A 20,620-nucleotide genomic window follows, 5' to 3' on the forward strand; every position below is an offset into this window, starting at 1 on the left:
AGGGCTGCTGGGACCCTCTGATGGTCATTGGGACCTTCTGATGGTCATTGGGACCCTCTGCTGACCATTGGGACCCTCTCCTGACCATTGGGACCCTCTGATGGTCATTGGGACCCTCTGATGGTCATTGGGACTCTCTGCTGACCATTGGGACCCTCTCCTGACCATTGGGACCCTCTGATGGTCATTGGGACCCTCTGCTGACCACTGGGACCTTCTACTGACCACTGAGACCCTCTGCTGACCATTGAGACCCTCTCCTGACCATTGGGACCCTCTGCTGACCATTGGGACTCTCTGCTGACCATTGGGACCTTCTACTGACCATTGGGACCATACAATGGCTGGTGGGACCTTCTGATGGTCATTGGACCCTCTGATGGTCACTGGGACCTTCTACTGACCATTGAGACCCTCTGCTGACCACTGGGACCTTCTACTGACCATTGGGACCATACAATGGCTTCTGGGACCCTCTACTATTAGGACCCACTACTGACCATTAGGACCTTCTGCTGACCATCAGAACCTTCTCCTGACCATCAGAACCCTCTCCTGACCATCAGAACCTTCTCCTGACCATCAGAACCTTCTCCTGACCATCAGAACCCTCTCCTGACCATCAGAACCCTCTCCTGACCATCAGAACCCTCTACTGGACCTTGTACTGACCGTTGGGACCTTCTACTGACCACTGGGACCATGCAATGTCTATTGGGACCTTCTGCTGACCATCAGAACCTTCTCCTGCCCATCAGAATCCTCTCCTGACCATCAGAACCCTCTCCTGACCATCAGAACCCTCTCCTGACCATTAGGATTCTCCTGACCATCAGAACCCTCTCCTGACCATCAGAACCTTCTCCTGACCATCAGAACCCTCTCCTGACCATCAGGACCCTCTCCTGACCATCAGAACCCTCTATTGACCATCAGAACCTTCTCCTGACCATCAGGACCTTCTCCTGACCATTAGGACCCTCTCCTGACCATCAGAACTTTCTCCTGACCATCAGAACCTTCTGCTGACCATCAGGACCCTCTCCTGACCATCAGAACCCTCTCCTGACCATTAGGATTCTCCTGACCATCAGAACCCTCTCCTGACCATCAGAATCCTCTCCTGACCATCAGAATCCTCTCCTGACCATCAGAATCCTCTCCTGACCATCAGAATCCTCTCCTGACCATCAGAACCCTCTCCTGACCATCAGAACCTTCTCCAATCCCCATCCCTCTCCTCCTCCCAACCCTCCCGTGTCCCCCTCTCCGCCTTCTCCCGCCGTCCCCACCGCGCTGACCTCCGCGCGCCCTCCTCCTCCTCCTCCCCGCCCGCAGGAGTACCTCAACAGCATCCTGCAGCACGCCAAGGACTTCAAGGAGTACCACCGGAGCGTCAGCGGAAAGATCCAGAAGCTCACCAAGGCCGTGGCCACCTACCACGCCAACACCGAGCGCGAGCAGAAGAAGGAGAATGAGCGCATCGAGAAGGAGAGGATGAGGAGGCTCATGGTGGGGGCACCGGGACGGACGGACGCGGTCGGGGGGGACGGACGGACGGGAGCGGGGCGGGGGTGGGTGGAGGTCCAGCAGTGGTGGCCAATGGGGGCGTGGTGGAGGATGAGGATGAGGATGAGGAGGGTTCCCATGGGTTCCTGAGCTGTTCTGAGGATGAGGATGAGGAGGGTTCCTGATCTCTCTCTCCCCGCGAGGATGAGGAAGGGGATGGGGATGAGGAAGGGGATGAGGACGGGGATGAGGACAAGAATGAGGACGATGATGATGATGATGAGGATGAGGACGGTCCCTGACCTCTTTCTGCCCCCGAACAGGCCGAGGATGAGGAAGGGGATGGGGATGAGGATAATAATGATGATGATGATGATGAGGATGAGGATGGTCCCTGACCCCTTTCCCCCCCCGAGCAGGCCGAGGATGAGGAAGGGGATGGGGATGAGGATAATGATGATGATGATGATGATGATGATGATGATGAGGATGATGATGATGATGATGATGAGGCTGATGATGAGGATGAGGACGGTCCCTGACCCCTTTCCCCCCCGAGCAGGCCGAGGATGAGGAAGGGGATGGGGATGAGGATGGGGATGAGGCTGAGGATAATGATGACGATGATGATGAGGCTGATGATGAGGATGAGGACGGTCCCTGACCCCTTTCCCCCCCGAGCAGGCCGAGGATGAGGAAGGGGATGGGGATGAGGATGGGGATAATGATGATGATGATGACGATGATGATGAGGATGAGGATGAGGATGAGGACGGTCCCTGACCCCTTTCTGCCCCCAAACAGGCCGAGGATGAGGAAGGGGATGGGGATGAGGATAATGATGATGATGATGATGATGATGAGGCTGATGATGAGGATGAGGATGGTCCCTGACCCCTTTCCCCCCCCGAGCAGGCCGAGGATGAGGAAGGGGATGGAGATGAGGATAATGATGATGATGATGATGAGGATGAGGAGGATGAGGATGAGGATGGTCCCTGACCCCTTTCCCCCCCGAGCAGGCCGAGGATGAGGAAGGGGATGGGGATGAGGCTGATGATGATGATGATGATGGATGATGAAGATGAGGATAATGATGATGATGACGATGATGATGAGGATGAGGATGAGGATGAGGACGGTCCCTGACCCCTTTCCCCCCCGAGCAGGCCGAGGATGAGGAAGGCTACCGCAAGCTGATCGACCAGAAGAAGGACAAGCGCCTGGCCTACCTGCTGCAGCAGACCGACGAGTACGTGGCCAACCTGACCGAGCTGGTGCGGCAGCACAAGGCGGCCCAGGTGGCCAAGGAGAAGAAGAAGAAGAAGAAGAAGAAGGTGGGACCAGGGGAGGAAGGCCAGGAGGGTGTTTGGAGGCAGTGCCGGGGCTGGGCTGCCCAGGCTGACTTCATCTCCTTCCTCCTCCTCCTCGTCTTCGTTTCTCTCTTTCCTTCCTTTCTTCTCTTTGTCTCCTTCCATTTTTTCCTCTCCTTCCCATCCTTTTTTCCTTCTTCTTCCTCTTCCTTTTCTTCTCCTTCCTCCTCCTCCTCCTCCTCCTCTCCTTCCCTTTTTCCTTCTTCCTCTTCCTTTTCTTCCTCTTCCTTTTCTCCTCTACTTCTCTCCTTCCTGCCCTTCACGTCCTTCCATTTTTTCTTCTCCTTCCTGTCCTTCTTCTTCCTCTTCATTTTCCTCTCCTTCCTACTCCTCCTCCTCCTCCTCCTTCTTCTCCTTCTCCTTCTTCTCCTTCATCTCCTTCATCTCCTCCTCCTCCTCCTCTTCCTCCTTCTCCTCCTCTTCCTCCTCCTTCTCCTTCTTCTTCATCTCCTTCTTCTCCTTCTCCTCCTCCTCTTCTCCTTCTCCTTCTCCTTCTCCTTCTCCTTCTCCTTCTCCTTCTCCTTCTCCTTCTCCTTCTCCTTCTCCTCCTTCTCCTCTTCCTCCTCCTCCTCCTCTTCCTCCTCCTTCTCCTTCTTCTTCATCTCCTTCTTCTCCTTCTCCTCCTCCTTCTCCTCCTCCTCCTCTTCCTCCTCCTTCTCCTTCTCCTCCTCCTCCTCTTCCTTCTCCTCCTCCTCCTTTTCCTCCTCCTCCTCCTTCTCCTCCTCCTCCTCTTCCTCCTCCTCCTCCTTCTCCTTCTTCTTCTCCTTCATCTCCTTCTTCTTTTCCTTCTCCTCCATCTTCTTCCTCTTCTTCCTCATCTCCTCTCATTTTCTTCCTTCCCACTCTTCATCTCCTTCTTTTCCTCCTTCTTTCTTCTCCTCCCTCTTCCTTTTCTTCCTCTCCTCCCTCCTCCTCCTCCTCCTCCCGTTGTCCCCACAGAAGGCCGAGAACGCCGAGGGTCAGGCTCCAGCCATCGGCCCCGATGGGGAGGTGAGTCCGGGACCCTCCCAATCCTGGGGGAATTTTGGGGCTTTTTTAGGGAATTTTGGACAATTCCCAATCCCTCTCCTCAGCCCCTGGATGAGACCAGCCAGATGAGCGACCTCCCAGTGAAGGTGATCCACGTGGAGAGCGGCAAGATCCTGACGGGAACCGACGCGCCCAAGGCCGGGCAGCTGGAGGCCTGGCTGGAGATGAACCCGGGGTAAACTGGGAGCACTGGGAATACTGGGAGCACTGGGAATGGACCCTGGGGGCACTGGGAATGGACCCTGGGGGCACTGGGAATGGACCCTGGGGGCACTGGGAATGGACCCTGGGGGGACTGGGAGGCCTGGCTGGAGATGAACCCGGGGTAAACTGGGAGCACTGGGAGCACTGGGAATGGACTCTGGGGGCACTGGGAGGCCTGGCTGGAGATGAACCCAGGGTAAACTGGGAATACTGGGAATACTGGGAATGGTGGGAATGGTCCCTGGGGGTGCTGGGAATACTGGGAATGGTCCCTGGTGGGGCTGGGAGGCCTGGCTGGAGATGAACCCGGGGTAAACTGGGAGCACTGGGAGCACTGGGAATACTGGGAATGGACCCTGGGGTGACTGGGAATACTGGGAATGGACCCTGGGGGGACTGGGAGCACTGGGAATGGTGGGAATGGACCCTGGCGGGACTGGGAGGCCTGGCTGGAGATGAACCCGGGGTAAACTGGGAATACTGGGAATACTGGGAGCACTGGGAACACTGGGAGCACTGGGAATGGACCCTGGTGGGACTGGGAGGCCTGGCTGGAGATGAACCCGGGGTAAACTGGGAATACTGGGAGCACTGGGAGCACTGGGAATACTGGGAATGGACCCTGGTGGGACTGGGAGCACTGGGAATGGACCCTGGGAGCACTGGGAGCACTGGGAATGGACCCTGGGGGCACTGGGAATACTGGGAATGGACCCTGGGGGGACTGGGAGCACTGGGAATGGTGGGAATGGACCCTGGCGGGACTGGGAATACTGGGAATGGACCCTGGGGGGACTGGGAATACTGGGAATGGTCCCTGGGGGCACTGGGAGGCCTGGCTGGAGATGAACCCAGGGTAAACTGGGAGCACTGGGAGCACTGGGAATTCCAGAGCCAATTCCATGTTTTGGAAAATTCCCATTTTTTTCCCCCCCCAGGTACGAGGTGGCTCCGCGCTCCGACAGCGAGGAGAGCGGCTCCGAGGAGGAGGAGGAGGTGAGGAAGGCAGAACTGGAAAATAAAATGATATTTTAATAAACTCCACCCCCATAACCTCAGCGTTTCCCCAGTAAATTTTGGAATCTTTTTTTTTTCCCTTTTTGAACCGAAATTTCATTTTTTTTGTCCCCCAGGAGGAAGAGGAGGAGCAGCCCCAGCCGGCCCAGCCCGCGCTGCCCGTGGAGGAGAAGAAGAAAATTCCGGACCCCGACAGCGACGACGTCTCTGAGGTGGACGCCCGACACATCATCGAGTGAGCCTTCCTCCCTCCTTCCTCTTCCTCTCCTTCCTCTTCTTCTTCTTCCTCTCCTTCCTCTTCTTCCTCCCTCCTTCCTTTTCTTCTTCTCTTCCTCTCCTTCCTCTTCCTTTTCTTCCTCTTCTTCCTCTTCTTCCCCTCTTCTTCCTCTTCTTCCTCTCCCTCACCCGCTCTTCCTCTTCTTCTTCCTCTTCTTCTTCCTCTTCTTCTTCCTCTTCTTCCTCTTCTTTCTCTTCTTCCTCTCCTCCTTCTCCTCCTTCTCCTCCTTCTCCTCCTCCTCCTTCTCCTTCTTCTTCCTTTTCTTCCTCTTCTTTCTCTTCTTCCTCTTCCTTTTCTTCTCCTTCCATTCCCTGGTGGTCCATGACCCTTTATCCCATTTTATCCCCATTTTATCCCAATTTTCCCCAATTTTTCCCATTTTCCCCCTGGTCCATAACCCTTATCCCAGCTTTTCCCCTCTTTTATCCCATTTTATCCCAATTTTCCCCATTTTATCCCAATTTTCCCCCAATTTTCCCCATTTTATCCCAGTTTTCCCCATTTTTTCCCATTTTCCCCCATTCCCAGGTGGTCCTTGACCCTTTATCCCATTTTTCCCCCATTTTCCCCCATTTTTTCCCATTTTCCCCCATTTTATCCCAGTTTTTCCCCATTCTATCCCAAGTTCCCCCATTTTCCCCCATTCCCGGGCGGCCCCTGTCCCTTTCTCCCGGTTTTTCACCCCGTTTTTCCGGGCAGGAACGCCAAGCAGGACGTGGACGACGAGTACGGCGTGTCCCAGGCGCTGGCGCGGGGTCTCCAGTCCTACTACGCCGTGGCCCACGCCGTCACCGAGCGCGTGGACAAGCAGTCGGCCCTGATGGTCAACGGCGTCCTCAAGCAGTACCAGGTGTGGAGATGTGGGGGGAAAAGGGTGGGATCTGGAGAGGCATGGAGATCTCAGGTGGGATCTGGAGAGGGATGGAGATCTGAGGTGGGATCTGGAGAGGGATGGAGATCTGAGGTGGGATCTGGAGAGGGATGGAGATCTGAGGTGGGGTCTGGAGAGGGATGGAGATCTGAGGTGGGACAATGGGATTGAGGAGCTGGATGAAGATCTGAGGTGGGATTGAGGAGATGGATGAGGATCTGAGGTGGGATCTGGAGACGGGTGGAGATCTGAGGTGGGATCTGGAGCTGGGTGGGGATCTGAGGTGGGATCTGGAGATGGATGCAATATGGGATGAAGATCTGAGGTGGGATCTGGAGCTGGATGGAGATCTGAGGTGGGATCTGGAGAGGGATGGAGATTTGAGGTGGGACAATGGGATTGAGGAGCTGGATGAGGATCTGAGGTGGGATTGAGGAGATGGATGGAGATCTGAGGTGGGATTGAGGAGCTGGATGGAGATCTGAGGTGGGATCTGGAGATGGATGGAGATTTGAGGTGGATCTGGAGATGGATGTAGTGTGGGATGAAGATCTGAGGTGGGATCTGGAGAGGGATGAAGATCTGAGGTGGGACAATGGGATTGAGGAGCTGGATGAGGATCTGAGGTGGATCTGGAGCTGGATGCAATATGGGATGAAGATCTGAGGTGGGACAATGGGATTGAGGAGATGGATGGAGATCTGAGGTGGGACAATGGGATCTGAGGTGGGATCTGGAGCTGGGTGGGGACCTGAGGTGGGATCTGGAGATGGATGGAGATTTGAGGTGGGATTGAGGAGATGGATGAGGATCTGAGGTGGGATCTGGAGATGGATGAAGATCTGAGGTGGGATCTGGAGATGGATGAAGATCTGAGGTGGGACAATGGGATTGAGGAGCTGGATGGAGATCTGACGTGGATCTGGAGATGGATGTAGTGTGGGATGAAGATCAGAGGTGGGATCTGGAGATGGATGGAGATCTGAGGTGGGATTGAGGAGCTGGATGGAGATCTGAGGTGGGATTGAGGAGCTGGATGGAGATCTGAGGTGGGATCTGGAGATGGATGAAGATCTGAGGTGGGATCTGTAGCTGGATGGAGATCTGAGGTGGGACAATGGGATTGAGGAGCTGGATGGAGATCTGAGGTGGGATCTGGAGAGGGATGGAGATCTGAGGTGGGATCTGGAGATGGATGGAGATCTGAGGTGGGATCTGGAGCTGGATGGAGATCTGAGGTGGGACAATGGGATTGAGGAGCTGGATGGAGATCTGAGGTGGGATCTGGAGCTGGATGGAGATCTGAGGTGGGACAATGGGATTGAGGAGCTGGATGGAGATCTGAGGTGGGATCTGGAGAGGGATGGAGATCTGAGGTGGGATCTGGAGCTGGATGGAGATCTGAGGTGGGACAATGGGATTGAGGAGCTGGATGGAGATCTGAGGTGGGATCTGGAGAGGGATGGAGATCTGAGGTGGGATCTGGAGATGGATGGAGATCTGAGGTGGGATGATGGGATTGAGGAGATGGATGAGGATCTGAGGTGGGATCTGGAGAGGGATGGAGATCTGAGGTGGGATCTGGAGATGGATGGAGATCTGAGGTGGGATCTGGAGCCGGTTGAAGATCTGAGGTGGGATCTGGATCTCCATCCCCGCAGATCAAAGGCCTGGAGTGGTTGGTGTCCCTCTACAACAACAACCTCAACGGGATCTTGGCCGACGAGATGGGCCTGGGCAAGACCATCCAGACCATCGCCCTCATCACGTACCTGATGGAGCACAAGAGGATCAACGGCCCCTTCCTCATCATCGTCCCGCTCTCGTCAGTGCCTGGAGAACCCAAGATTCCCACCCTTGTTCCATGTGGACAACGAAAATCCCCCAAAATTCCCCAAAATTCCCAAAATTCCCACCTTTTTTTCCATCTCTGTTTCCCCACAGGACTTTGTCCAACTGGGCCTACGAGTTCGACAAGTGGGCTCCGTCCGTGGTCAAGGTCTCCTACAAGGTGAGGACCAAATTCCTTGGGTTCCAATTCCTTGGGTTCCAATTCCTTGGATTCCGTTTCCTTGGGTTCCATTTCCTTGGATTCCATTTCCTTGGGTTCCATTTCCTTGGGTTCCAATTCCTTGGATTCCATTTCCTTGGGTTCCATTTCCTTGGGTTCCATTTCCTTGGGTTCCATTTCCTTGGATTCCAATTCCTTGGATTCCAATTCCTTGGGTTCCCCCAAAAATAGCCAAAAAAACCCCCCAAAAATATAAAAAAAAAACCCCAAAAAAACCCCCAAAAAACCAAAAATAGCCAAAAAAACCCCCAAAAAATATCAAAAAAACCCCCAAAAAGATCCACAAAAAAACCTAAAAATAGCCAAAAAACCCCCAAAAAATATCAAAAAAACCCCCAGAAAGATCCACAAAAAAAACCCCAAAAACCCCACAAAAAAACCAAAAATAGCCAAAAAAAACCCCAAAAATATCTGCAATAAACCCCAAAAAAACCCCAAAAACCCCACAAAAAAACCCAAAAATAGCCAAAAAAACACTCAAAAAATATCAAAAACACCCCAAAATATCCACAAAAACACCCCCAAAAACCCCACAAAAAACCCCAAAAATACCCAAAAAAACCCCCCAAAAATCCCATTTTCCTCCTTCCTCACCCGCAGCAGACCCCAAACCCTCCCGACCTTTTTGACTATTTTTCCCAAAACGGAATTTTCCCATTTTCCCGGGAATTTTGACCTTTCCCGCTCGGAATTGTCCCCTCAGGGCTCCCCGGCCGCGCGCCGCGCCTTCGTCCCTCAGCTGCGGAGCGGGAAATTCAACGTTCTCCTCACCACCTACGAGTACATCATCAAGGACAAGCACATCCTGGCCAAGGTCAGCCCTTCTTCATCCAGAAGTTTTCCCAATTTTTTTTTTTTCCCATGCTGAAGTTTTCAGGAAAGATGAAATTTTTGGTAAATTCTGATATTTATGATTGGCAGAAAGTTCTCCAGAGCGTAGAAGATAAAAATGGAATAGAGGTGGAAGGAAGTAGGAGAATAATTGAGGTCTAAATTTGGGGTTTCAGCTTTTTATTTCTTTTTTTTTTTTTGAGTTTATTCCTTATTTTTTGAGTTTTTTGCTTATTTTTTGAGTTTTTTGCTTATTTTATCAACTTTGTCTTAGTCACCTCCATGAGTTCCAGAAGGTTGGGTTGAGTTGGGTTGAGTTCCAGAAGGTCCTGAGAAAATTCTTCTAAATTTCTTCTAAATTTCTGCCAAAATTCTTCTAAAACTCAGCTAAAATTCTGCTAAAATTTTTCCAAAATTCTTCAAAAATTCTGCCAAAATTCTTCCAAATTTCTTCTAAAATTCTTCCAAAATTCTTCTAAAATTCTGCCAAAATTCTTCTAAAATTCGGCTAAAATTTTGCCAAAATTCTTCTAAAATTCTGCCAAAGTTCTTCTAAAATTCTGCCAAAATTTTTCAAAAATTCTTCCAAAATTCTTCTAAAATGCTGCCAAAATTTTTCAAAAATTCTTCTAAAGTTCTGCCAAAATTTTTTGAAAATTCTTCAAAAATTCTTCTAAATTTCTTCTAAAATTCTGCCAAAATTCTTTGAAAATTCTGCCAAAATTCTTCGAAAATTCTTCCAAAATTCTGCTAAAATTCTTCTTCCAGATCCGTTGGAAGTACATGATCGTGGACGAAGGCCACCGCATGAAGAACCACCACTGCAAGCTCACCCAGGTCCTCAACACCCACTACGTGGCCCCGCGCCGGCTCCTCCTCACCGGGACCCCGCTCCAGAACAAACTCCCGGAGCTCTGGGCCCTCCTCAACTTCCTCCTGCCCACCATCTTCAAGAGCTGCAGCACCTTCGAGCAGTGGTTCAACGCGCCCTTCGCCATGACCGGGGAGAAGGTGCTGGAAAAAACAAAGGGGTGGGGGGGACAGGGAGATGGTGCTGGAGGTGCTGGAGGTGCTGGAGGTGGGTTTGAGGTTGGCGGTGCTGGATCTGGAGGGGCTTGGGAGGGTTCCTGGAGATCTGGAGGTGGATTGGTGTCTTTGGTGGATCTGGGGAGGTTGGGGATGGTTCTGGAGCTGTGGATTGGTGTCTTTGGTGGATCTGGACATGTTGGATCGGTGTCTTTGATGGATCTGGAGAAGTTGGATCAGTGTCTTTGATGGATCTGGGGAGGTTTGGGATGGTTGTGGAGCTCTGGGAGGTGGAGCAGTGTCTGGAATGGACCTGGAGATGTTGGATCAGTGTCTTTGATGGACCTGGAGAAGTTGGATCAGTGTCTTTGATGGACCTGGAGAAGCTGGAAGGGTTCCTGGAGCTCTGGGAGGTGGATCAATGTCTTTGATGGATCTGGAGAAGTTTGGGATGGTTCTGGAGCTTTGGGAGGTGGAGCAGTGTCTGGAATGGATCTGGAGAAGCTGGAAGTGGTTCTGGAGCTCTGGGAGGTGGATCAGTGTCTTTGATGGACCTGGAGATGTTGGAAGTGTCCCTGGAGCTGTGGATCAGTGTCTGGAATGGATCTGGAGAAGTTTGGGATGGTGGTGGAGCTCTGGGAGGTGGATCTGGAGAAGTTGGAAATGGCTCTGGAACTGTGGGAGAGGTGGATCCATGTCTTTGATGGATCTGGACATGTTGGATCAGTGTCTTTGATGGACCTGGAGAAGTTGGATCAGTGTCTTTGATGGACCTGGAGATGTTGGAAGGGTTCCTGGAGCTCTGGGAGGTGGAGCAGTGTCTGGAAAGGATCTGGAGAAGTTGGAAATGGCTCTGGAGCTGTGGATCGGTGTCTTTGATGGATCTGGAGAAGTTTGGGATGGTTCTGGAGCTTTGGGAGGTGGATCAGTGTCTGGAATGGACCTGGAGAAGTTGGATCAGTGTCTTTGATGGAGCTGGAGATGTTTGGGATGGTTCTGGACCTTTGGGAGGTGGATCAGTGTCTTTGATGGATCTGGAGGGGCTTGGGAGGGTTCCTGGAGATCTGGAGGTGGATCGGTGTCTTTGATGGATCTGGAGATGTTGGGGATGGTTCTGGAGCTCTGGGAGGTGGAGCAGTGTCTGGAATGGACCTGGAGATGTTGGAAGTGTCCCTGGAGCTGTGGGTCTGTGTCTGGAATGGACCTGGAGAAGCTGGATCAGTGTCTTTGGATGGATCTGGAGAAGCTGGAAGTGGTTCTGGAGCTCTGGGAGGTGGAGCAGTGTCTTTGATGGACCTGGAGATGTTGGAAGTGTCCCTGGAGCTGTGGATCAGTGTCTGGGATGGATCTGGAGAAGCTGGATCAGTGTCTTTGATGGATCTGGAGAAGTTGGAAGGGTTCCTGGAGCTCTGGGAGGTGGATCAGTGTCTGGAATGGATCTGGAGAAGTTGGAAATGGCTCTGGAGCTGTGGATCGGTGTCTTTGATGGATCTGGAGAAGTTTGGGATGGTTCTGGAGCTCTGGGAGGTGGATCAGTGTCTGGAATGGATCTGGAGAAGTTGGATCAGTGCCTTTAATGGATCTGGAGAAGTTGGATCAGTGCCTTTAACGGATCTGGAGAAGCTGGAAGTGGCTCTGGAGCTCTGGAGCTCTGGGAGCTGGCGTCCCACCAGGAACTGGGGCTCAGGAGGTTCTTGGAGTATTTTGGGATGTGGGGAGGGTCCATCCACTTCCACTTCTGGTGACAATCCCTGCTCCTGGTGACAATTCCAGGTGGACCTGAACGAGGAGGAGACAATCCTCATCATCCGCCGTCTCCACAAGGTGCTCCGGCCTTTCCTGCTGCGGCGCCTCAAGAAGGAGGTGGAGGCTCAGCTCCCAGAAAAGGTGACACTGGAGGGTCCCCGTCCCTGGAGACCTCTGGGGGGGTCCATCCTGGGAGATGCACGTGGAGCTTCACCCACTCCAGAGTCATCAATGGGTTGGGTTGAGCAGGTGGTTGGGTGGGGTTGGGTTGGGTTGGGTTGAGCAGATGGTTTGATTGGGTAGATGATTGGGTTGAGAAGGTTTTTTGGGTTGGGTTGGGTTGAGAAGGTTTTTTGGGTTGGGTTGGACCAATGGTTGGGTTGAGCAGGTGCTTGGGTTGGGTTGAGCAGATGGTTGGGTTGAGTTGGGTTGGGTGAGCAGATGATTGGGTTGGGTTGAGCAGATGGGTTGGGTTGAGTTGGATTGGGTTGAACCAACGGTTGGGTTGAAGAGGGTTGGGTCGTATTGAGCAGGTGCTTGGGTTGGGTTGAACCAATGGTTGGGTTGGGTTGAACCAATGATTGGGTTGGGTTGAACCAATGGTTGGGTTGGGTTGAGTTGGGTTGGGTTGAACCAATGGTTGGGTTGAGCACATTTGTTGGGTTGGGTGAGCAGATGGTTGGGTTGGGTTGATCAGGTGCTTGGCTTGGATCCATTGCTGGCCATGGTACTCACAGTGATGGTCCCGTTGAGTTGGGTTGGGTTGAGCAGATGGTTGGGTTGAGGAGGGTTGGGTTGGGTTGAGCAGGTGCTTGGGTTGGGTTGAACCAATGGTTGGGTTGAACCAATGGTTGGGTTGAACCAATGGTTGGGTTGGGTTGAACCAATGGTTGGGTGGAGTTGGGTTGAGCAGGTGCTTGGGTTGGATCCCATTGGGTTGAGCAGGTGCTTGCAATGGTTGGGTTGAACCAATGGTTGGGTTGAAGAGGGTTGGGTTGGGTTGGGTTGAGCAGGTGCTTGGGTAGGGATGAGCCAATGGTTGGGTTGAAGAGGGTTGGGTTGAACCAATGGTTGGGTTGGGCAGGTGCTTGGGTTGGGTTGGGTTGAGTTGTGCAGGTGCTTGGGTTGGATCCCATTGGGTTGGGTTGAACCAATGGTTGGGTTGGGTTGAGCAGGTGCTTGGGTTGGATCCCATTGGTTTGAACCAATGGTTGGGTTGGGTTGAACCAATGGTTGGGTTGTGTTGAGTTGAGCAGGTCCTTGGGTTGGATCCCATTGGGTTGGGTTGAACCAATGGCTGTCTCCTGGCAGGTGGAGTACGTCATCAAGTGCGACATGTCGGCGCTGCAGCGCGTCCTCTACCGGCACATGCAGGCCAAGGGCGTCCTCCTCACCGACGGCTCCGAGAAGGACAAGAAGGTCTGGATTTGGCAATTTGGGAATGCTGGGCGTGGCTTGGGCTCCACTCTGGGGTTGGGTTGAACCAATGGTTGGGTTGGGTTGAACCAATGGTTGGGTTGGGTTGGGTTGGGTTGGGTTGGGTTGAACCAATGGTTGGGTTGGGTTGAGCCAATGGTTGGGTTGGACCAATGGTTGGGTTGGGTTGGGTTGGGTTGAACCAATGGTTGGGTTGGGTTGAACCAATGGTTGGGTTGGGTTTGGTTGAACCAATGGTTGGGTTGGGTTGGGTTGGGTTTGGTTGGGTTGAACCAATGGTTGGGTTGGGTTGGGTTGAACCAATGGTTGGGTTGGGTTGGGTTGGGTTTGGTTGGGTTGAACCAATGGTTGGGTTGGGTTGGGTTGGGTTTGGTTGGGTTGAACCAATGGTTGGGTTGGGTTGGGTTGGGTTTGGTTGGGTTGAACCAATGGTTGGGTTGGGTTGGGTTGAACCAATGGTTGGGTTGGGTTAGGTTGAACCAATGGTTGGGTTGGGTTAGGTTGAACCAATGGTTGGGTTGGCTTGGGTGAAATTATTTAAATCAATTTATTTCTTAATTTCTTTATTTATTTTAATATGTCCGAGTCCCTTTCCGGGACCGTGGGACCATCAGCTCCCAGTCCCTGATCCCAAACATTCCTGGGAATTCCGGACTGGTGAATGGATGGAACCCAGCATTAATTGGGTTTTTTCACCCAGCATTAATTAATTTGAGGTTTTTAACCCTATCATTAATTTGATTTTTTTAACCCCACCATTTATTTGGGTTTTTTAACCCCACCATTAATTTTAGTTTTTTAACCCCATCATTAATTTGAGTTTTTTAATTCCAACATTAATTTGGTTTTCTTAACCCCAGCATTAATTAATTTGGGTTTTTTTAACCCAGGCATTAATTAATTTGAATTTTTTAACTCCACCATTAATTTGAGTTTTTTAATTCCAAGATTAATTTGCTTTTTTTAACCCCAGCATTAATTAATTTGAGTTTTTTAACCCTACCATTAATTTGTGGTTTTTAACCCTGTCATTAATTTGAGTTTTTTAACTCCACCATTAATTTGAGTTTTTTAATTCCAACATTAATTTGGGTTTTTTTAACCCCAGGATTAATTAATTTGAGTTTTCTAACCCCACTTTTAATTTGAGTTTTTTAACCCCACCATTAATTTGAATTTTTTAACTCCACCATTAATTTGAATTTTTTGACTCCAACATTAATTTGGGGTTTTTAAACCTGGCATTAATTAATTTGAGGTTTTTAACCCCACCATTAATTAATTTGAGGTTTTTAACCCCACCATTTATTTGGGTTTTTTAACCCCACTTTTAATTTGAATTTTTTAACTCCACCATTAATTTGAGTTTTTTAATTCCAACATTAATTTGTTTTTTTTTAACCCCGACATTAATTAATTTGAATTTTTTTAACCCCGGCATTAATTTGGGGGATGAATTAATGAATTTTTCACCTCCTGGATGGTTCCCTCAGGGCAAAGGAGGCACCAAGACCTTGATGAACACGATCATGCAGCTGCGCAAGATCTGCAACCACCCCTACATGTTCCAGCACATCGAGGTGGGGCCGGGGCCGGAAACCCAAAATGGCAAAAACCCCAAAGGGTTAAACCCAGGAGAGCCAGGGATGGACCAAAAAATGGGATAAACCCAGGAGAGCCAGGGATGGACCAAAAAAAATGGGATAAACCCAACTGGGATAAACCCAGGATGGACCAAAAAAAATGGGATAAACCCAACTGGGATAAACCCAACTGGGATAAACCCAACTGGGATAAACCCAGGAGAGCCAAGGATGGACCAAAAAATGGGATAAACCCAACTGGGATAAACCCAATTGGGATAAACCCAACTGGGATAAACCCAGGAGAGCCAGGGATGAAACAAAAATGGGATAAACCCAACAGGGATAAACCCAACAAAACTGGGATAAACCAAAACCAGGGTTAAACCCAAACAGGGATAAACCCAACAGGGTTAAACCCAACAGGGTTAAACCCAGCAAAAGTGGAATAAATCAAAACCAGGGTTAAACCCAACAGGGTTAAACTCAACAGGGATAAACCCAACAGGGTTAAACCCAAACAGGGATAAACTCGACAGGGTTAAACTCAATAGGGTTAAACCCAACTGGGATAAACCCAACAGGGTTAAACCCCACAAAACTGGGATAAACCAAAACCAGGGTTAAACCCAACTGGGATAAACCCAACAGGGTTAAACCCCACAAAACTGGGATAAACCAAAACCAGGGTTAAACCCAAACAGGGATAAACCCAACAGGGTTAAACCCAACAGGGTTAAACCCAGCAAAAGTGGAATAAATCAAAACCAGGGTTAAACCCAACAGGGTTAAACCCAACAGGGATAAACCCAACAGGGTTAAACCCAAACAGGGATAAACTCAACAAGGTTAAACCCAATAGAGTTAAACCCAACTGGGATAAACCCAACAGGGTTAAACCCCACAAAACTGGGATAAACCAAAACCAGGGTTAAAACCAACTGGGATAAACCCAACAGGGTTAAACCCCACAAAACTGGGATAAATAAAAACCAGGGTTAAAACCAACTGGGATAAACCCAACTGGGATTAACCCCACAAAACTGGGATAAATAAAAACCAGGGTTAAGCCTAACAGGGTTAAACCCAAACAGAGCTAAACCCATCAAAGATGAACCAAATCAGGCCTAACTTTCCATCCCTGTGTTTTCCACCCCAAAAAAATCCATCCTCTTCTTCCTCCCCAGCTTCCTGAGGGAACTGAGGGTTCCTGAAGGCAGCTCCAGATTTTATATTTTTATTTTTTGGGGTAATTTCTGCTGCTTTTTGTCACCATTTCTCCTCTCCGTTTCCAGGAATCCTTCTCCGAGCACTTGGGCTTCACGGGCGGCATCGTGCAGGGGTGAGTGACAAATTTTGGGAATTCCTGGAATTTTGGAAATCCGTGAATTTCCAAACAGAATTTCCCTAAAAATGGAAAATGAACCAACCCCAAATCACGAATCCCAGATGATCCCAACAGAGAAGAAAACGCCAAATTTTCGACCTCGAATTTCATTTTTTTTTTCTTCCTTTTCTAATTTTGGTCATTTTTATCCACCCAAGGCTGGATTTGTACCGAGCCTCTGGGAAATTTGAGCTCCTGGATCGGATCCTGCCCAAACTCAGGGCCACCAACCACAAGGTGCTGCTCTTCTGCCAGATGACCTCCCTGATGACCATCATGGAGGATTATTTCGCTTATCGTGGCTTCAAATACCTCAGGCTGGATGGTGAGTGCCTGCCTGGGCTGGGCTGGGGTGGATCCACCCCCAAAATCCCCAGATTTCCCCCCAAAATCCCCAATTTTCCCCCAAAATCTCCAATGTTCTCTCAAAATCCCAAAATCTCCAATTTTCCCAATTCACCTCCAAAATCTCCAATGTTCCCCCCAAAATCTCCAGTTTTCCCCCCAAAATCTCCAATGTTCCCCCAAAATCTCCAATGTTCTCCCAAAATCCCAATCCACCCCCAAAATCTCCAATTTTCCCAATCCACCTCCAAAATCTTCAATTTTCCCAATCCATCCCCCAAAACCTCCAGTTTTCTCAATCCATCCCCCAAAATCTCCAATTTTCCCCCAAAATCCCAAATGTTCCCCCAAAATCCCAAAATCTCCAATTTTCCCAATCCACCACCCCAAAATCTCCAGTTTTACCAGTTCACCCCCAAAATCTCCAGTTTTCCCAATCCACCTCCAAAATCCCCAATTTTCCCCCCAAAATCCCAATCCACCCCCAAAATTCCCAATTTTCCCAATCCACCCCCAAAATCTCCAATTTTCCCCCCAAAATCTCCAATGTTCTCCCAAAATCCCAATCCACCCCCAAAATCTCCAATTTTTCCAATCCACCCCCCAAAATCCCAATCCACCCCCAAAATTTCCAATTTTCCCCCAAAATCTCCAATTTTCCCCCAAAATCCCCAGTTTTCCCCCCAAAATCTCCAATTTTCCCCCAAAATCCCAATCCACCCCCAAAATCTCCAATTTTCCCAATCCACCCCCCAAAATCCCCAATTTTCCCCCCAAAATCTCCAGTTTTCCCCCAAAATCCCCAATGTTCCCCCAAAATCCCAAAATCTCCAATTTTCCCAATCCACCCCCAAAATCCCCAGTGTTCCCCCAAAATCCCCAATTTTCCCCCAAAATCTCCAATGTTCTCCCAAAATTCCCCAATCCACCCCCAAAATCCCCAGTTTTCCCCCCAAAATCCCCAGTGTTCCCCCAAAATCCCCAATTTTCCCCCAAAATCTCCAATTTTCTCCCAAAATCCCAATCCACCCCCAAAATCCCCAATGTTCCCCCCAAAATCTCCAATTTTCCCCCCAAAATCTCCAATGTTCTCTCAAAATCCCAAAATCTCCAATTTTCCCAATCCACCCCCAAAATCCCCAGTGTTCCCCCAAAATCCCCAATTTTCCACCAAAATCTCCAATGTTCTCCCAAAATCCCAATCCACCCCTAAAATCTCCAATTTTCCCAATCCACCCCCAAAATCCCCAATTTTCCCAATCCACCCCCCAAAATCTCCAATTTTCCCAATCCACCCCCCCAAAATCTCAAATTTTCTCCCAAAATCCCCAATTTTCCCCCAAAATCCCAATCCACCCCCCCAAAATCCCCAATTTTCTCCCAAAATCTCCAATGTTCTCCCAAAATCCCAATCCACCCCTAAAATCTCCAATTTTCCCAATCCACCCCCAAAATCCCCAATTTTCCCAATCCACCCCCCAAAATCTCCAATTTTCCCCCCAAAATCTCCAATTTTCCCCCAAAATCCCAATCCACCCCCAAAATCTCCAGTTTTCCCAATCCACCCCCAAAATCCCCAATTTTCCCAATCCACCCCCCCAAAATCTCCAATTTTCCCAATCCACCCCCCAAAATCTCCAATTTCCCCCCAAAATCCCAATCCACCCCCAATGGATTGGGAATTGGGAAATTCCCAATTGGGAAAAAATCCCCAATATGGAAAAAAAAAATTAATCGATCAGATTAATTGGGTCAGAACAGGGTGGGATTGGGACTGGGAATTCAACTGAATCCAATGGGAATCCCATTCCCCATGGAACCTTCCAGAACATTCCAGAACCACCAATCCCAATGGGACTGGGAATGGGAATTCCATTAAATTCAATGGGGATCCTCATTCCCAACGGAACCTTCCGGAACCACCAATCCCAGTGGGATTGGGAATGGGAATCCAGCTCAATTCAATGGGAATCCCATTCCCAATGGAACCTTCCAGAACCACCAATCCCAGTGGGAATTGGGAATGGGAATTCCATTAAATCCAGTGGGGATCCCCCATCCCCAACGGAACCTTCTGGAACCACCAATCCCAATGGGAATTCAATGGGAATTCAATGGGAATCCCATTCCCCATGGAACCTTCCGGAACATTCCAGAACCACCAATCCCAATGGGATTTGGAATGGGAATTCAATGGGAATTCAATGGGAATCAAAATTCCAACGGAACCTTCCGGAACCACCAATCCCAATGGGATTGGGAATGGGAATTCAATTAAATTCAGTGGGAATCCCATTCAAAATGGAACCTTCTGGAACCACCAATCCCAATGGGAATTCAATGGGAATCCCATTCCCAACAGAACCTTCTGGAACCACCAATCCCAGTGGGATTTGGGAATGGGAATTCACTTCAATTCAGTGGGAATCCAACAGGGATCCCCCATTCCCAACAGAACCTTCTGGAACCGCCAATCCCGTTGAAGATCGGGAGTGGGAATTCCATTAAATTGAATGGGGATCCCTCATTCCCAATGGAACCTTCCGGAACCACCAATCCCAGTAGGATTTGGGAATGGGAATTCCATTAAATCCAATGGGGAATCCAACGGGGATCCCCATCCCCAACGGAACCTTCCAGAACCACCAATCCCAATGGGATTGGGAATGGGAATTCAATGGGAATCCAATTCAATCCAATGGGAATCCCATTCCCAATGGAACCTTCCGGAACCGCCAATCCCGTTGAAGATCGGGAGTGGGAATTCCATTAAATTCAATGGGGATCCCCCCTCCCCAACGGAACCTTCTGGAACCACCAATCCCAATGGGACTGGGAATGGGAATTCAATGGGAATTCAATGGGAATCCCATTCCCAAAAGAACCTTCCAGAACCACCAATCCCAATGGGATTTGGGAATGGGAATTCCATTAAATCCAATGGGGAATCCAACTCAATCCAATCGGGATCCCCCATCCCCAACGGAACCTTCCAGAACCACCAATCCCATTGGGATTGGGAATGGGAATTCAATGGGGATCCCATTCCCAAAAGAACCTTCCAGAACCACCAATCCCAGTGGGATTTGGAATGGGAATTCCATTAAATTCAATGGGAATCCAGTTCAATCCAATGGGGATTCCCCATTCCCAATGGAACCTTCCGGAACCACCAATCCCAATGGGACTGGGAATGGGAATTCACTTCAATTCAGTGGGAATCCAACTCAATCCAATGGGGATCCCCCCCTTTCCCCAACGGAACCTTCCGGAACCGCCAATCCCAATGGGAATTCAATGGGAATTCAATGGGAATCCCATTCCCCATGGAACCTTCCAGAACCTTCCAGAACCACCAATCCCAGTGGGATTGGGAATGGGAATTCCATTAAATTCAATGGGGGATCCAACTCAATCCAATGGGGATCCCCCATTCCCAATGGAACCTTCCAGAACCACCAATCCCAATGGGACTGGGAATGGGAATTCACTTCAATTCAATGGGAATCCAACTCAATCCAATGGGGATCCCCCCCTTTCCCCAACGGGAACCTTCCGGAAGCGGTTCCGGCGCCGGCCCTGACGCCCGCCTGGGGTTGCAGGCACCACCAAGGCCGAGGACCGGGGGATGCTGCTGAAGACGTTCAACGAGCCCGGCTCCGAGTATTTCATCTTCCTGCTGAGCACGCGCGCCGGCGGCCTCGGCCTCAACCTCCAGTCGGCCGACACCGTCATCATCTTCGACAGCGACTGGAACCCGCACCAGGTAGGGCCGGGGGAGAGGGGCCTCGAGGTGGAGCCCCCCAAAAAAAAATCGGATCAGGAGCTGGGGGTGTCGAGAGGATGGAGAGCGCAAAAGGTTGGGGGGAAATGGGGGTGGGTGGGAAAAGGGCAGCAAAGGCAAGGGAAAAGGC

The 20,620-nt window shown here is 50.2% G+C and overlaps 1 protein-coding gene across 5 annotated transcripts in view; it reads left to right on the plus strand.

The window, feature by feature from the left end:
• Nucleotides 1-20,620, plus strand: part of SMARCA4 (SWI/SNF related BAF chromatin remodeling complex subunit ATPase 4) — a 61,096-nt gene that overhangs the window by 21,448 nt on the left and 19,028 nt on the right. For 4 of the 5 annotated variants that reach the window (XM_071418588.1, XM_071418589.1, XM_071418592.1 and 1 more), the window contains exons 10-26: nucleotides 1,339-1,512; nucleotides 2,679-2,846; nucleotides 3,822-3,872; nucleotides 3,956-4,086; nucleotides 5,054-5,111; nucleotides 5,249-5,367; nucleotides 6,109-6,259; nucleotides 7,942-8,105; nucleotides 8,225-8,291; nucleotides 9,055-9,165; nucleotides 9,951-10,193; nucleotides 11,982-12,095; nucleotides 13,266-13,373; nucleotides 14,885-14,971; nucleotides 16,270-16,316; nucleotides 16,520-16,686; nucleotides 20,309-20,472. In XM_071418588.1, the coding sequence (XP_071274689.1) occupies nucleotides 1,339-1,512; nucleotides 2,679-2,846; nucleotides 3,822-3,872; nucleotides 3,956-4,086; nucleotides 5,054-5,111; nucleotides 5,249-5,367; nucleotides 6,109-6,259; nucleotides 7,942-8,105; nucleotides 8,225-8,291; nucleotides 9,055-9,165; nucleotides 9,951-10,193; nucleotides 11,982-12,095; nucleotides 13,266-13,373; nucleotides 14,885-14,971; nucleotides 16,270-16,316; nucleotides 16,520-16,686; nucleotides 20,309-20,472 (2,124 nt within the window). The remainder of the gene's footprint in view (nucleotides 1-1,338; nucleotides 1,513-2,678; nucleotides 2,847-3,821; nucleotides 3,873-3,955; nucleotides 4,087-5,053; nucleotides 5,112-5,248; nucleotides 5,368-6,108; nucleotides 6,260-7,941; nucleotides 8,106-8,224; nucleotides 8,292-9,054; nucleotides 9,166-9,950; nucleotides 10,194-11,981; nucleotides 12,096-13,265; nucleotides 13,374-14,884; nucleotides 14,972-16,269; nucleotides 16,317-16,519; nucleotides 16,687-20,308; nucleotides 20,473-20,620) is intronic. The other variant, XM_071418590.1, reaches the window with a different exon arrangement.

Source organism: Agelaius tricolor, unplaced genomic scaffold, assembly GCF_023055355.1.
Source record: "Agelaius tricolor isolate 1412-34295 unplaced genomic scaffold, bAgeTri1.0.p SCAF_88, whole genome shotgun sequence".
Taxonomy (NCBI): Eukaryota; Metazoa; Chordata; class Aves; order Passeriformes; family Icteridae; genus Agelaius; species Agelaius tricolor.